The sequence below is a fragment of the Raphanus sativus genome, chromosome 2, assembly GCF_000801105.2.
Source record: "Raphanus sativus cultivar WK10039 chromosome 2, ASM80110v3, whole genome shotgun sequence".
NCBI classification, from domain to species: Eukaryota; Viridiplantae; Streptophyta; class Magnoliopsida; order Brassicales; family Brassicaceae; genus Raphanus; species Raphanus sativus.
In genome coordinates, this window is record NC_079512.1 from 39,288,882 (window position 1) to 39,304,040 (window position 15,159).

The 15,159-nt window shown below is 36.3% G+C and overlaps 3 protein-coding genes and 1 non-coding gene across 6 annotated transcripts; 2 read left to right on the top strand and 2 right to left on the bottom strand.

Annotated features, from left to right (window-relative positions):
• Positions 1–416: 416 nt before the first annotated feature.
• Positions 417–3,706, top strand: LOC108842427 (uncharacterized). The gene has a single exon (XM_018615334.2). The coding sequence runs from the start codon at positions 783–785 to the stop codon at positions 3,471–3,473; it is 2,691 nt and encodes an 896-aa protein (XP_018470836.2). The 5' UTR covers positions 417–782; the 3' UTR covers positions 3,474–3,706.
• A 174-nt stretch (positions 3,707–3,880) lies between these two features.
• LOC108842429 (uncharacterized) lies at positions 3,881–5,313 on the bottom strand. Its single transcript, XM_018615338.2, has 5 exons — positions 5,156–5,313; positions 5,015–5,067; positions 4,485–4,664; positions 4,309–4,392; positions 3,881–4,226 (listed from the first exon to the last, which is right to left on the bottom strand). Exons 1-5 carry the CDS (start codon positions 5,216–5,218, stop codon positions 4,046–4,048), a joined length of 561 nt encoding a protein of 186 aa, XP_018470840.1. The 5' UTR covers positions 5,219–5,313; the 3' UTR covers positions 3,881–4,045.
• Positions 5,314–5,424: 111 nt separating this feature from the next.
• On the top strand, positions 5,425–5,498 carry TRNAN-GUU (transfer RNA asparagine (anticodon GUU)). The gene has a single exon. It is a non-coding gene; the product is annotated as a tRNA-Asn (tRNA).
• A 181-nt stretch (positions 5,499–5,679) lies between these two features.
• On the bottom strand, positions 5,680–9,188 carry LOC130508349 (uncharacterized). 3 transcript variants are annotated; one of them, XM_057003808.1, is made up of 10 exons: positions 8,859–9,188; positions 8,541–8,648; positions 7,953–8,072; positions 7,762–7,878; positions 6,877–7,676; positions 6,702–6,801; positions 6,549–6,608; positions 6,395–6,478; positions 6,187–6,303; positions 5,680–6,115 (listed from the first exon to the last, which is right to left on the bottom strand). In XM_057003808.1, the coding sequence occupies exons 2-10, from the start codon at positions 8,607–8,609 to the stop codon at positions 5,810–5,812; spliced, it is 1,773 nt and encodes a 590-aa protein (XP_056859788.1). In that variant the 5' UTR covers positions 8,610–8,648; positions 8,859–9,188; the 3' UTR covers positions 5,680–5,809. The 3 variants fall into 3 exon arrangements, with proteins under 3 accessions (XP_056859788.1, XP_056859787.1, XP_056859786.1); XM_057003807.1 differs by having other exon boundaries at positions 8,541–8,652; XM_057003806.1 differs by having other exon boundaries at positions 8,541–9,188.
• Between the last annotated feature and the right edge of the window lie 5,971 nt (positions 9,189–15,159).

Consider the following 15,159-nt stretch of genomic DNA (forward strand, 5'->3'; position numbering starts at 1 on the left):
TAGTAAAAGTAAAAGGTTTGAATTATTAGATTTAGCTAGTTTTGTTAATCATATAAGAAGGAGAAATGGTATTTAGATCCTTAATAATTCCGCAATAGAGTTGACTAGTTTCATCCATTTCTTCCGGTTGACGGTAAAGAAGACAACAATTGTGTTTTCCTGAGTCTTTCTTTTTTGTCTTATTTTCAGATTTGATATGAGAAATTTTAGTAAAAACTTTTATATAAATAAATGTCAAATAGAATATGCTAATACTAATATTCCCACTAAAACACACAGTTCTCAGTTCTTTATGTGTTTATTTGACTTATATCCTAAGTCTTTATTTGGTGTTATCTGACTTGAAACCTTGGCCTTATGTATCCTTTTTCATTTAATAAGAAAATGATTAGAGGAATTGAAAAAATTGGCTTGATTCCACCAGACATGATTTGTTTGAGCTCATGAACCAACCACCACTACTATGCTTCTGTTTATTAAGAGAAAGTCAATGCCTTTTCTTCAACAGTGTCTAAGAGAAAGAGAGAGACTGGTCCTAAGGTTTGAGCTTTCTTGGATTCCTTCAAGTTCTTCCCTTTTACTTTCTTCTTCTGTTCAAATTCGTTTACTTCACTCCTTTTGTCTAAACAAACCCTAATCCTTTTTCTTTCCTTAATTTCTAAAAAGTTTCCATTTTTAGAGTCTCTCTTCAAGATCTTACAAATCCGTCACTTCCTAGGGTTTTCTTAAAAAAAGATCCTCCCTTTCTCCGACCCTTTCGCCGAATCATCTCATTCCTCTAAATGCATTTCTCTCTGTGGAAGCAAATTCACCACTGCGCCACTCTCATCTTAGACAAAAGCAAAAGCAGCAGAAGAAGAAGCAGCAACAGAGATGGTGGTGGGTCCTCCGACACTTCCCTCAATGCAGCAAGGAAAGAATCCGCCTTGCTACGGAAACTCTACGAAGACAAGCTCAGGGAAGCTCTAGAGGAAGCCTCCGAGAACGGGTCACTCTCCAAATCCCAAACCATCGACCAAGGCGACGACGCAGACGCAGCAGCCGTGGGACGCTCCAGATCCTTAGCTAGGCTCCACGCGCAGCGTGACTTCCTACGCGCCACCGCTCTAGCAGCCGAGCACGTGTTCGAATCAGAGGACTCTCTCCCCGACCTCCTCGAAGCTCTCACCAAGTTCCTCACCATGTACCCCAAGTACCAAGCTTCGGAGAAGATCGACCAGCTGAGATCCGACGAGTATAATCACTTGTCAGGCTCCAAGGTATGTCTTGACTACTGTGGGTTTGGTCTCTTCTCTTATGTCCAAACTCTCCACTATTGGGACACTTGCACGTTTAGCTTGTCCGAGATCACTGCTAATTTAAGCAACCACGCGCTTTACGGTGGAGCTGAGAGTGGAACTGTTGAACACGATATCAAGACCAGGATCATGGACTATTTGAACATACCTGAGAACGAGTACGGTCTTGTCTTCACCGTGAGCAGAGGCTCGGCTTTCAAGCTGTTAGCTGAGTCATACCCTTTCCAGACGAACAAGCGGCTTTTAACGATGTTCGACCACGAGAGCCAGTCTGTGAACTGGATGGCGCAGACTGCTAAGGAGAAAGGCGCAAAGGCTTACAACGCTTGGTTCAAGTGGCCGAGCTTGAAGCTCTGCTCGACTGATCTGAAGAAGAGGCTTTCTTATAAGAAGAGGAAGAAGAAAGACTCTGCGGTTGGGTTGTTTGTGTTCCCTGCGCAGTCTAGAGTTACTGGTGGTAAGTATTCTTACCAGTGGATGGCTTTAGCTCAGCAGAATCATTGGCATGTGTTGCTTGACGCCGGCTCTTTAGGTCCCAAAGATATGGATTCGCTCGGTTTGTCCTTGTTCAGGCCTGAGTTTATCGTTACTTCGTTCTACCGTGTGTTTGGACATGATCCTACAGGGTTTGGTTGTCTGTTGATTAAGAAGTCGGTGATGGGGAGTCTTCAGAGTCAGTCTGGCAAAACAGGATCAGGAATAGTGAAGATCACTCCTCAGTATCCCTTGTATCTGAGTGATTCGGTAGACGGTCTCGATGGATTGGTTGGTTTCGAAGATGATGACAAGACCAAAGAAGCATCAGCAGCAGCAGCAGCTCATCGGCGTCCGGCTTTCTCCGGAGCATACACTTCAGCGCAAGTGAGGGATGTGTTTGAAACAGATATCTTGGAAGATAACATCTCTTCCGATAGAGATGGAACTACGAGCATGACGATATTCGAAGAAGAGACAGAGAGTGTTTCGGTTGGGGAGCTGATGAAAAGCCCTGTTTTCAGTGAAGATGAGTCCTCTGAGAATTCGTTTTGGATCGATCTTGGTCAAAGCCCTCTCGGTGGTTCTAACAATCAGCAGCAGCATAACAACAAGATTGCTTCTCCATTGCCACCGGTTTGGTTCTCCAAACAGAAACAACGTCACTCAGGTACTAAACAAGGTCCAAAGAGTTACAGTAATCCTATATATGATGATGGTAGAGACGTCCTCTCGTTCGACGCTGCTGTTATGTCGGTTACAGAGCACACGACTCCTACACGGAACAACAGGAGGAGTTCTGGTCATAATAATCAAGAGATACAGGAAGAGAACTGCTCATCAGAGATCAAAGAGAGTGCGATCAGACGAGAAACAGAAGGAGAGTTCAGGTTGTTAGGAGGGAGAGATGGTGGGAGAAGCAGGGTATTAGGTGTGGAGGATGAACATACGAGCAAAGGAAGACGAGTTTCTTTTAACGTGGACCGTGTTAGTCATAGTATAGTAGAGCCTGGTGAACCTTCTCTAGCTAGTGTTTATGATGAAGAGTACAATCACAACGCTAGTGATGATGATGAAGGTGCGGATGATGAATGGGATAGGAGAGAGAGCGAAACAGAGATTGTTTGCAGACATATCGATCATGTGAATATGTTAGGTCTTAATAGAACCACGACGAGGCTTAGGTTTCTGATTAACTGGCTTGTGGTATCTTTGCTGCAACTACAAGTGGCTGAATCAGGAGGAAGGAAGATGAGTCTTGTGCAGATATATGGACCAAAGATCAAATACGAAAGAGGAGCAGCGGTTGCATTCAATGTTAGAGATAGAGGCAAAGGTTTTGTTAGTCCAGAGATTGTTCAGAGACTGGGTGAAAGAGAAGGTATATCTTTAGGGATTGGTATATTGAGTCACATACGTGTAGTGGATGATAATAATAAACCAAGAAACCATAGAGGAGCTCCTCGGAGTAGTAGTAGTAGTAGTAGAGAAGATGGTGGTTTGAACTTGCCGAGTGAAGTTGGGAGAAACGGGTTTATGAGATTTGAGGTTGTGACAGCTTCTCTTAGCTTCTTGACAAACTTTGAAGATGTTTACAAGCTTTGGGGTTTTGTAGCCAAGTTCCTAAACCCTGGTTTCAGCAGAGAAGGTTCGCTTCCTACTGTTGAAGAAGAGGAAGCAGAGGAGGACTCAGAGACGTGAGTTTTGTTGTAGAAATGCACAAAGCTACAACTTTTTAGAGAAGGTGACTCAGAGAGGCTGACATAACCGATCAAGAGAATTGATATGGTTCACACGTCTGAACCATTATACGGTGGCTTTCCTGGAGATGGAAAGAAGGTAAAGAAGAACTGTGAATGAAGAGATTTGGTATGGCTTGTAATCTGAAAACAGAACTTTATTGATGATCTAAAGATTCTGCATTTGTTTGTGTTCTTTTTCTTTTACGTTTGGGTGAGAAACAGAGTTATAGAAGGATTCAGAATAGTAAACATTTCTTCTTCTAAGTTCACAGAACTGATTCAGAACAGTATGTACATTAAGATTCTATGTGGTCTCTGTACCAAGATGGCTTGCTTGGAAACTTAGATTATATTAGGATTAATAACTTGATATAAACATGATTTTGATGCCTTGATATATTTTAGTAAACCTCCAACACATCATGCAGTAGAAGTGAAGTATCAAATGAAGCTGGTTTTAATGTTAAACAAAAACAAAAAATGCAATGGCATTGAAGAAGCCTACAAGGATTTTGAATCATTTAAGAGTTCTCATTTTTTCTGTCGCTGTTTCTTGGATGAAGCAGCACCGGTGATAAGTCGGAGAGCTTGGGTTGAGTTCTTGAGGATTGAAGAAGATCTCGGGACTTGTGCTTTCCGCTTCTTCAAGAAATCTAACCCGGTTTTCAAGCATTCTGGTGGTGGAATCTCCTTGTAAATAACCGTTTCAATACTACACACACGAGAAACAAGAGAGAGTGAGTCAATGAGACCGAACTTTCAAAGAGTGTAAGAACCAAGAAGATGGTGATTACCCAGAGCTCTTATGCTTTTTCTTTCTCGGGTGTTCTTTGTTGGTCTCCTCTTCTTCTTCTTCAAACTCAGAACTGTTTTTCGGCCTGTACACGAGAAGACATTGTTAATTTTGGTTTCTAGTGGAAAGTGTTCTATTTGGATAACTAAAAAGAGAGATCAAAGAATTAAAAAATACTTCTCCCGTTCTGCAAGGAAGTCAATGACGTCTTTGGAAAGGAGCCCCTTGTTTGCAAGAGCTTCACGGTCTTCTTCTTCCTCAGGTTCTTCTTCTTCGAAAGATTCATTTTTTCGTGATTTCCTTGGCGTTATTTTCGCAGCCAAATGCCTGCGACTCTCTTTCTTTTCGCGGGCAACTCTGCAGAAGCGAAAGCAACCTCATTTAGAAAAATCCACTGAACACTCTTAAGTGAAGCTTAGAGATCACAACCAAAGAGAGAAAGAAACAAAACATAGCTTATGATGAAAAGAAGAGAGCCATATGCACAATACTAAATGTTAGAGTGAAAGCATATCTGACCATGTCCAAGGAAGGATTACACATAGTTTTAACTAAGATCAAAGTGATAATTAACTATCAAAGGGAGAACCTTTTATCTTCCTCCATAACTGCGAAGCAACTTACGAAGTTTTCAAAAGAAAGTGCAAACCCTAAAGACTACTCATCCATAATGAGAGCTAGAGAGAGAGAGAGAAGGAATTACAAACCTAGCTTTGTTGTCTCTCTGTATTTTCCTCAACGCTGCATCTTCCACCTTGGCCTGAAACAAAGCCAAAAAGAAGACAAATCTTATTAAGAAGCTAAGCATTGTTTGAGCTTAATCCATATGTAAGAATGGAAATTAGAACCTGCTCCTGGGTGAATTCCTCAGGTGGACCATCGGAGTCGGAATCGGAATTTTGTTCTTTCATATCTTCTTCTTCTTCACCGGTGCTGCTTTGCTTTCTAGGGTTTAACGGCTCCAGCAAAATTCCCCACTGATGCTTTCGATTCTACTTCCTCTCTTCTCTTCTTCTCTTTATGATGGGTTTCTTTTGGGCCTTCGTTACGGTCTTTTTCTTTAAGCCCATTATTAACTCATACGAATTTTTCTGGTTAACCAACAATCATAACAGATGCTGGAATAGCTCAGTTGGTTAGAGCGTGTGGCTGTTAACCACAAGGTCGGAGGTTCGACCCCTCCTTCTAGCGTTTTTTGTGACAAGAAAATGCAAATAAGACAAAACTCTGCTCTCTTTTTATTTCCTGAAGACCAATACACATAAGACAAGAAACTCTACTCTAAAACAACAAAAGATTGGTGTACACATTATATTTTAGCATTATAGATAAAAAAATCCACTGAACAAATCACTATCACTCTATAGTAAAGAAGACAAACTTATATGTATATATATTCTCAGTTAAACCAATAACAAATTGTAACTTATGCTCTCTCTACTTTACACTCCCAAATCTATACAAATGTTCCGACATTATTTTTCATCACAAACCTTTTTTTTTCATTGATGCAATAGCAGCAACCTGAAACTGAAGTCATAAGGTACTACTTGAACCAACTCCATGAGTGATTCTTTGTTCTTTCTCTCCATACACTTCAGAGCTTCTTCTCTAAGTTTATCAGGTAACTGAAGGCAAACCCAATCAAGCAAAGACTCCAAATCCTTTGCAAAGTCTAGCAGATACCAATCTAATACCTTTGGAAGCATTAGTTTGTTCTTCTCTGATATCCCAACAGATGCTTGAAGATAATCTCTCTTTGCTGCTTCTATCTCTTCCTCTACATTACCTGCTGTGTAAACCCTTACCTGAAATGACAAACAAAAGGAGTTTGATGCAAAGCTCATGTATGAAAACTATCTCTAAGCACAAAACTTACAGCAGGAGAGGACCAGCTTCCACAGGCGAGAGCGAAAGTGACCAAAGGCTCTGACCATTCCAATCCAAATGTGCTATGAGCTCTCATCTCTTCATGTGTTGCAGTTTTGGGACAAGTCTTTTCCAATAGAAAGAAACAGAAGCAAATGATAAATGAATCAAACTTTGATGCAGCATATACACAATTCAAAGATACAAAAGGAACTTACAAACTTCAAGTGGTATGGAAGTCTCAAGATGAAGTGTTCTATTGTGATAGCATTTAGGGAGTGTCCTCCTACAATGATTGTTGCCTGAAATAACAACAAAAAGATGAACACAATGAAGCAACCATTGTTTCAAATTTTGGTTTTGAGTTTATACCTTTTGCATCAGGGCTACAACCATCTCAGGTGTCCCAGGGATCCCATGCTCCAAGAATGCCTATGAAGGTTAACAAGAATCAGCTTTTAAACATACTTACAAGACATATCTCTCTGTCTCTATCAATCTATCACACTAAGAAGTCTTGCTTACATTCATCACACATGAGTTATAAGTATTTATCCAGAATGCAAGCTTCTGCTGGTGGCTAAGACCGTCTAGATTCACAACCGAAAGCTTGTTAAGCAAGAACCTGGAGATAAGAACAGTAACACACAGAACATGAGTTTTAGAGTATTCAATCATTTGTTTAAAATGAGAAACTTACTTGAGACGATGGATCAGAAAGGAAGCATTGGTTCTTCTTCCAAGATCAATTGAAGATGCATCAACCGAGACAAGATTCTTGTAAGCACCAAGCTCTCTTGCTCTCCATTCTGAACAGTTGCTATACGCATCCAACACGGTGTCTTTGGACGAGCTAATCCTCAAGATAATGCTCACAAGGCACTTCAGTAAATCCTCTGAAACTCTGTTTGCCAATTTGTCTTCAGAAGAGGATCCAGAGACACTCTCCTGTGCTTTGTCTTGATCTTCTAATCTATCATCTAGCTGAACAACAGCAGCAACCTCTGTTGGCTTAACCAAAGGTTTCTTCTTCTTCACAGATGTCAAGAATCTACCAACAAGCCTCTTCTCAGGTGATTCTTTAATCTGATTCTCCTTCCCTCTTACATCTACTGGCTTTGTAACACTGCTCGAACTCGTTTTAGGTGACGCTTGTTTGCCATTTATAGCCACTCTCTGATCAGTGGAGAAGAGTTTCCTACTAGTTGAGATGCTTCTGCTAAAACTAAGAGACTGTTGATGATGCTTTTTAGGAGGAGTGATCATAGAATTGAACTCGTGTTGTGACATGGATTTGGACCGATGGTGTTTAGTGCTTCTGACGGGAGAATTCTCCTTCAAACCGTTGTTACTACTACTACTAGGACTCTCTGGGTTGTTCCTCTTGGAAGAAATGTAAACAGCTTCTTGGTATAGACCTTGTCTGTAGCTTACAACTTGTTCCTCTAACCGAACCACTTCCTCTTCAAGAACAGCTACTTCAGCAAGAAGCTCCAATGTCTTTTATCAGACAAAGAAACCAAAAGAATCAAACACAAAGAAGAACAACAAGTTGGATAATTATTGAATGTTTTGGGGATCTTACATGTCGAGGGAGATAAGAGGGGAGACGAGGTAAAGCTCCTAAAGGTCTAGTGAAAGCTCTCTCCAATGCTCTATGCACATTCTCCTCATGTCTCAGCTTCCTCTTTAGCTTATCAACCTAAATTCACATTTAAGACTTTTAAAATTCAATAATCATTAAAAAGAAAGTAATATAATCAATCATCATCATACATCTTGAAGCAAGTCCATTTTCTTTTCTCTGTTAGCTCTGCGCCGATTAACAACCAGAGGTTTCCCTGAACTAACTCCATTTCCTTGAGACTCCATCATCATCTTCTTCTTCTTATCCTCCTTTGCAGATTTCAGAATACCACGAAACATTATTACTCATACAGAAGAAGAAGAAAGAAAGAAGACACTCAAAGGAAGAGAAGCAAAACTTGAGTTTGTTGTAAAGACCACACTAGATTGTGTTCTCTCAGCCTTTGATAGTGGAAAACAACACACACACAGATGCAGACACTTGTAGATAACAATTGAGTATAAATCACTTTCACTGTGACCATTAATTTCACTAATAAGAATAACCTTTTTTTCTAGAAAGCAAAGATACCGGTTTTGTGAAAATAGTCCAAATGCTGAAGCTAAGAATCTTTAACAAAAAAATAAAAATCCAAAGAGAGAATTTATAATCAAGAAGATTGTATTCATGTCTAAAGGAAGAAACTTTTTTTCATAAGCTAAAACATAACCCACCAAGAAAGCAATTCACAAAAGTGGAAAGTGGTAGAGAGAGAGAGAGAGAAAGAAAAAGTTTACTTGATTGGTGTCATGCTTTGAAGGAGCGTTCATGGAGGAAAGAGCAGCTCGAACACTACTAGTGTTCATCGCCTTCTCTCTATCTTCACCTTTTGCTTTCTCTCCACTCTATCTGATATAAACCCAAGAAAGATAGGGAGAGAGAAAGAGAGAGAGAGAGAGAGAGAGAGAGAGAGAGACCCCATCAAAGATATTTAAAAAAGAGCACACACACACACAGAACAGAAGTAAAAAAAAAGATACAGTTTAAGTGTTAAGTGGCTGTAACAGAACCTTTCTGACAATAATTAATATTGGCTGTAATAGAAATAGTACTACCTCCTCTTGGGTTAATGAAACAGAGAGAGAGAGCGGGAAAACTTGAAGATAAAGCGACCCAGAAGCAGAGAGAGAGAAAGGCTGGCAAAGTGTGTTTTTTTAGTTGAAGCTTATTTGTTAATTCATATATATGTATGTTTGGTCAGATGAACAGAGAAATGAAGAAAGGAGCTACAGAATCTCTTATTGGAGGTGAAGAAGTTTCAGATAACGACGAGAGATCAACGTTTTAATCATCATTTCTACTATTTAATTAATCTTGTTTTGTTTTTAAAAGAGGTGAGTGAAGATGTGAGATCTGAGTGATGGACTTATGAGCTCTCTTGAGCTGGTGTGTTTGTGATATGAGGACAACCAGAAAGAGAGCGACTTTATCTTATTATTATTATTTTTTCTGTCTGTTTATTAATTAAATTTTGGTATTTAGTGGCTTGCTGCTTTCATTTTCTCTCAATCTTTTCACTTCTTCCATTTGAAGAAATTATACTATTTTATTCTCTCAAATTTTTCTTTTCAGAAAAAAAAAACAATTGAATCAATTTATTTACTTATAGGTTTTTGTCAGAAATATATTTATATATAAATGTAACTTGAATGGTTTTTGTGAAATTTGAACATGTTTCAAACAAATTATAAATAAAAAAATACTGGAGTACGTTGGTGGTTTCCATCTTTTTGAGTGATATGATAATATCTCGTGAAAATAATAATATGGAAATGTCAAAAATATTGGTCACTAGTATTCTAATAATAGTAGTAGTTCAGAAAAGCTGTCACTCGGAAAATAAACTTCGTATAGGTACGTTTATATATAAATCAATCTCACGTTTGTTGGTTAGTTTAAGTGGAGCTTATAAATAACCAATTGATTAGGGACTCTATTAAACCATATAATAAGTATTAGTTTTGTAATCAATTATGCAGGCTGTACTTAAACACAAGTGTGTTTCTGCAGAGTTAAATTCTGATAACTTTTAGAGAAAGCAAAGATAACGTGCTTGTTAATTATGATGTTAAAAGAAAATACTAATAAAGTAAAAAAAAAACTCAGAGAGATGCTGACATCTCACTTGTAATGCCTTTTTAACATTTGATTTTCATTTCTCCTTTATTCTGCTGTCAAATCGGATGATCCACATGAAAGGAAGTAATTAAGATAAAATGTGATTAAGAGTAAAGATTGATATGTCATTCCCATTGACAGTTTTATGGATATTCACTTATGCAAACCTATGTCTAAGTACCCCTTAAAAAAATTCAGGACAGAAAAAGCTAAAATTTCTTTGTAACAGAAAAAGAAACAACTCCTTTCTGATAGCTAATGAATGACTTGAAGTTTTTCTAAACATTTGCTAACAAACTCATAAAACAAATCATGCTCAAAAACCAGATTTAGATGTAACATGTTGGGTCCTGAGATCAAAAAGAAAACTCGATTAAAGTGGTAATGTCAAACCAAGGAAAAAAGGAAAAATACTTGGAAGTGTGTACAATTATTATTTCAACAATGGGAAATTTTAAGATATGTAGAGTCTAGAGATTGCATTTGCCGAGGCTAGGCGTGGTAGTATTACACCATCGATACAATTGATTACTTTAATCAACTAACATGCATGTTATTAGTAGTATTAATATTCACTGACGAGAAAAGAAACGGTGGATTAGGTATACATTATGAAACGGGGTTTAGTGATACTACTTTGGCAGATTCTACTAAAGCAGCATTAGCACGTGAGAAAGCTTAGCAAAACTTAGCTTTTTAACTCATACTTCCATTTCTCTAGTCGACAGGGTCCCATAAGCCATACTCTATGCATGCAAACAGTACATAGTTACGGAATTCAACTTTCTTCCCTGTTATAACACTCTACTGATACAATTTATTTTTCATATTAAAAGAAATATATCAATATAATTTCGTATATATATGATTTGACTATACCTAGCCAGGATAAAAACACAAAATAATTAGCCACGAATATCGATTGAGTATCAAGTTAGAATATATCCCAATGATCTAACAGTAAAAATTCCTAGTAATTAGAAAAATGTTTAGTGAATGCACATGTATAACTAAGAAAAAAACTACTCGAACCTTTTTCAAAAAAAAAAAAAAACTACTCGAACGTGCACCATTCAAACGTAAAGAGCGATAATACAGTGTAAGGCATGCGCCTCAGCCATCCAAATCATTATTTCCTCATCTTTTTATATCGAGCTTTTTTTATTTACCCCAACACACACTTTACTAAGGGTGGACTAATTAGTTTTCGTCGAAATAGTTATGGAAAACTTATATCTAGGTAGATGTAGTTTTATAACAATGCATCTATCACATCCAGCTGAAAACACTATTGGTAAATGGTGATACATAATTAAGAGGAATACTCAATTTATATTCATTCCTTAACAAATTCATTATTTTTGAGAAATATTTGCCATGCATGATTTATTTGTCACTCCTAAAATTTAAAAGAACTATAGAATAAAAACATATCTTATCAAAATTGATATGGAACAAAAGTAATATATATTCATTTTTTTTCAAACTTATCCTTTTTCAATCAATTCTTATTCAACCACTAGTTATAATCAGTAGCGGAGCCCACACACGTTAACATGGGGGCAATGAACCCAAAAAGATTAAAAATTTAGTATAATTTACAGCTTAATTTATATAATGCTCCCATTCATTTTTTTTGTTTTTGCCGTCATATCTTTGCTAATACCCTCAACAATAATATTTTCTCCCTCCGCCACTAGTTATAATCTATGTGACGAGAACTAAAAATGTATCATATAAAGATGTAATCTGTAGAGTTATTATAGAATAACACATTTATTATGAATTGCTATTTATTTTGATAATTTCTACTACTATATATTGCATCAATCGTAAACTTGAACATTCCATCTGAAATGGTATATAAATGCAAAATACATTCCATCTGAAATGGTATATAAATGCAAAATTACTAATTTCGATAATTTCTACTACTATATATTGCACAGAAACAAAACCCTTGCTATTTATTTCGATAATTTCTACTACTATATATTGCTTCAATCGTAAACTTGAACATTCCATCTGAAATGGTATATAAATGCAAAATTAATAACAAAATCAATGTAATGCGATATCTCAATTTACAAAAAAAAAAGATGAAGGTAGATAATGCACCAAACCATAAACAAATGGTCCGAACTCCAAAACTGAATAAATACCCTTTTGCTTTTCTTTTCCGTTTTTCTTACTTTGCTCTACTTTTGGGCTGGACCCAGACACTGTGGTCCCCCATAAACTGGGCCTAGATTTAACCCAACGATCAAAGACATAAAACACGAATTATATTAGGATTTTGAAAATGACGATTATGGTCACAAAAGCTATGTTTATTTATACTTTTCCTTCTAATTGGAAAAAATTTCTGCTCGCATCTACATCACAAAAGGTCGACGTCGTTTATTTCCCAATATGTGATATCGAAACAAAGAATTTTTCGAAATTTAATAAACATTCTAGGCAAATTTCTTTTGTCAATTTCCTTCTATGGACCATTCTCAACGTAAAGTGAATTACTATGAGAGCATCCAAAACGAATAGATTTGTTTGCAGTAGTCTTCTACGAGCGTCAAGATTATTATTCTCATTTTTATTGAAAATATTTGCTCCTTTCTACGTTTAGACACTATGAAATCAATTTCAACTTAAACTAAAACTAATTGATAATTTAATATATTGCACATATCTTATACATGTAATATTACATATCCTGTATCCATTTTTAGTTTCTAGTATACGAAAAGTAAATATTTTACTTTGACAACAACAGAAGAAGATATACTCTTAAGTCATCCGAGACGAGACAAGATCGAACAACTCATTTAAAGATTAGAATCATTGCCACTACAAACTGAACATTGTGAGATAAGTAATGATCAGTTTTTATGAATACCAAAATTCTAATGTAAAATTATAGACTTTCTACTCATCGAACAGAATAATTATTCGTCGAGAATCACTACTCGAAAGTGTTCAATCTTTTACACACGACTCGAATCCAACAACTTCGACATTATGACGCATGCTAACTATGTTGTCTCTTTCTCGATGGTGTTATTAGTCCACATATTCATATCTCACATGAGAATTCGATTCTTAGACAAGTTAGGCTCGCGAGATTGACCTACTAGAGGATGCAAAAGTAAACCATCAAATTCTCTCACATTGTAGTATTGTACTATAAATCTAACATTAAAAGGTAACATCTACACATTTGGAACCAAAATTAAACAAAACTCTGCATTTGTTTTGAACAATTTGAAGAGTCTTTCCAGTACATAGATCATTATCTTATTTTTTTTTTTACAAAATTTAGAGTATCGATGAAATAAAACATAATCAGTTTATTTATAGTCATTCTTTTATGATGATCATAACATGCTATATATATAGACGTAATAAATATATTAGATACCACATAATTGTTTGCCTCTCTGATCATCTAGCTAGCCTTTTCCCATCACATGCCATTAATGGACCTATGTGGTGCTGATAGTAACGTACAACCATGACATCTCGTGAGAGGATGTTAACACAACTAAAACATAAACTTGCTGTTGGTAATTTGTAATTTCATATAAGGTAACATTTTGGGCTTATATAGCTCCTTTTCCCTTCTTGCCACATTTATTTATACACATATAATTAGCTCATTTCCATTGATCGGTCCCAAGTTTTCAATGATTGGTCAATTTTTTCTTCGTTTTGATAAGTAATATTGTGGTTCAACAAGACAAGTGAACAGGGTCCAATTAGGGCTAGCGTACGTGGTGGTATATCGCATGTTCACTATCACTTATGAGCGCATGCAAGTGAAAATACATGTCAAAACCTAAGACCATCGATATTGGGAGGGCCTTAGGCCAGCTCTTAAGGGAAAAGGAGAGAGGACCAAGAAGAAAATGGAAGAAAAGCCCCTATATAAGGGCTGCCCTTATATATTTTACGACAAAAAAAAAAAAAAAAACTAAGGACTTTTTTCTCTGCCCACTAATAATGATGCTCTAAATATACACTTGTATATGTATATTCTTTTTTGTCAATGACGGAATATAATATTCAGAACGTATTTTGTCAAAAAAAAAAAATTTGTATCATTAAGCCCAAAGAATGTTTTTGTGTCTGTTTTTTTCCTGAGTAAACAATAAGGTCCTTTTTGTTAACTCGTTATTCGAAATACTATAAGCAAGTTACAAAAAAAGAAATACTATAAGCTTGTTTATATCTATCATTAATTTTTTTGTCCTTTATACATTTTTAAGAATTTAATAATTAACTATGACATGATGGATAATAATTAAATAATTGAACGAATGGTCAAATGGTTATAATCTACTTGGAAAATCAAATAAATGAAGGGAGGAAGGAAGTTACATCTTTATCATAAAGCTGTAGTGCCTCGGTGGGATAGAAGTAGAACAACCAAAGATAAGGAAAGAGTACTGTGGTCATTTGTCAACGTCAGCTTCTTTAAATTCGGAATTTATGATTAGCAAACGTAATTACAAAAAACGATCAAAATGGACTAGTGGATCATGCCCATTTTCATATATACGGGCCCTTAATATGCCAACTACATTTAGACCCAAATAATGATGAAGCCCCAAGTTAAAATTTGGATAGTTTGGAATACACGTGTAAGTGAAAAGAACCGGTTATCTCAACCGACAATGTTTTTAAATCAAACCGGATATGAAGCAAATGCTTTACTACGTCTGTTGTGTCAAATCTTTTTGACTTTTGACGAATCTGATTATGGATCGAAGGATGTTAAATAAAAGAAATAGAAAAGACTGTACATTTTTTTCTTCTTATTTATAAAACTAACAAATCAAGCCTCAAGCAAACCAGGGAAGTGGAGAAATATGAACTTAATATATCTTTGCTAAATCAAATTCGTTATAAAAATAATTTTAGAAGTAATTTAGAGAATCAAATCCAGATTATATGACAGGTATAGTCAGAACAAGTCTGGAAAGGCAGGGAGATGTGTACTCCTAACAAATCCAAAAGTACGAAACTCAATTATTAAAGAATGTAATAATTGAGTTTTAAATCTAGCTAGTTATTTTGTTATTAGAAAGTCCACAAAAACAATATCTCGGTCTTACTTAACATCACCTATTACAATATTTTATCGTAAATTAAGCTTATCATGACAGCTCAAGCTCGACACTAACAGTCTCTAAATTACATTATACAATACAACCCCGAAGAAAATTATATAAACTACAATCA

Excerpts from the sequence above, each read along its gene's own strand:
- LOC108842429 (XM_018615338.2), bottom strand. The coding sequence starts at position 5,218 with ATGAAAGAACAAAATTCCGATTCCGACTCCGATGGTCCACCTGAGGAA. Across the intron at positions 5,068-5,155 it reads AGGAATTCACCCAGGAGCAG|GCCAAGGTGGAAGATGCAGC; the intron begins GTTCTAATTTCC and ends GCTTTGTTTCAG. Across the intron at positions 4,227-4,308 it reads AAAAAGCATAAGAGCTCTGG|TATTGAAACGGTTATTTACA; the intron begins GTAATCACCATC and ends TCGTGTGTGTAG.
- LOC108842427 (XM_018615334.2), top strand. The coding sequence starts at position 783 with ATGCATTTCTCTCTGTGGAAGCAAATTCACCACTGCGCCACTCTCATC.
- LOC130508349 (XM_057003808.1), bottom strand. The coding sequence starts at position 8,609 with ATGAACACTAGTAGTGTTCGAGCTGCTCTTTCCTCCATGAACGCTCCT. Across the intron at positions 6,609-6,701 it reads ATAACTCATGTGTGATGAAT|GCATTCTTGGAGCATGGGAT; the intron begins GTAAGCAAGACT and ends TAACCTTCATAG. Across the intron at positions 6,304-6,394 it reads TTCCATACCACTTGAAGTTT|ACTTGTCCCAAAACTGCAAC; the intron begins GTAAGTTCCTTT and ends CTATTGGAAAAG.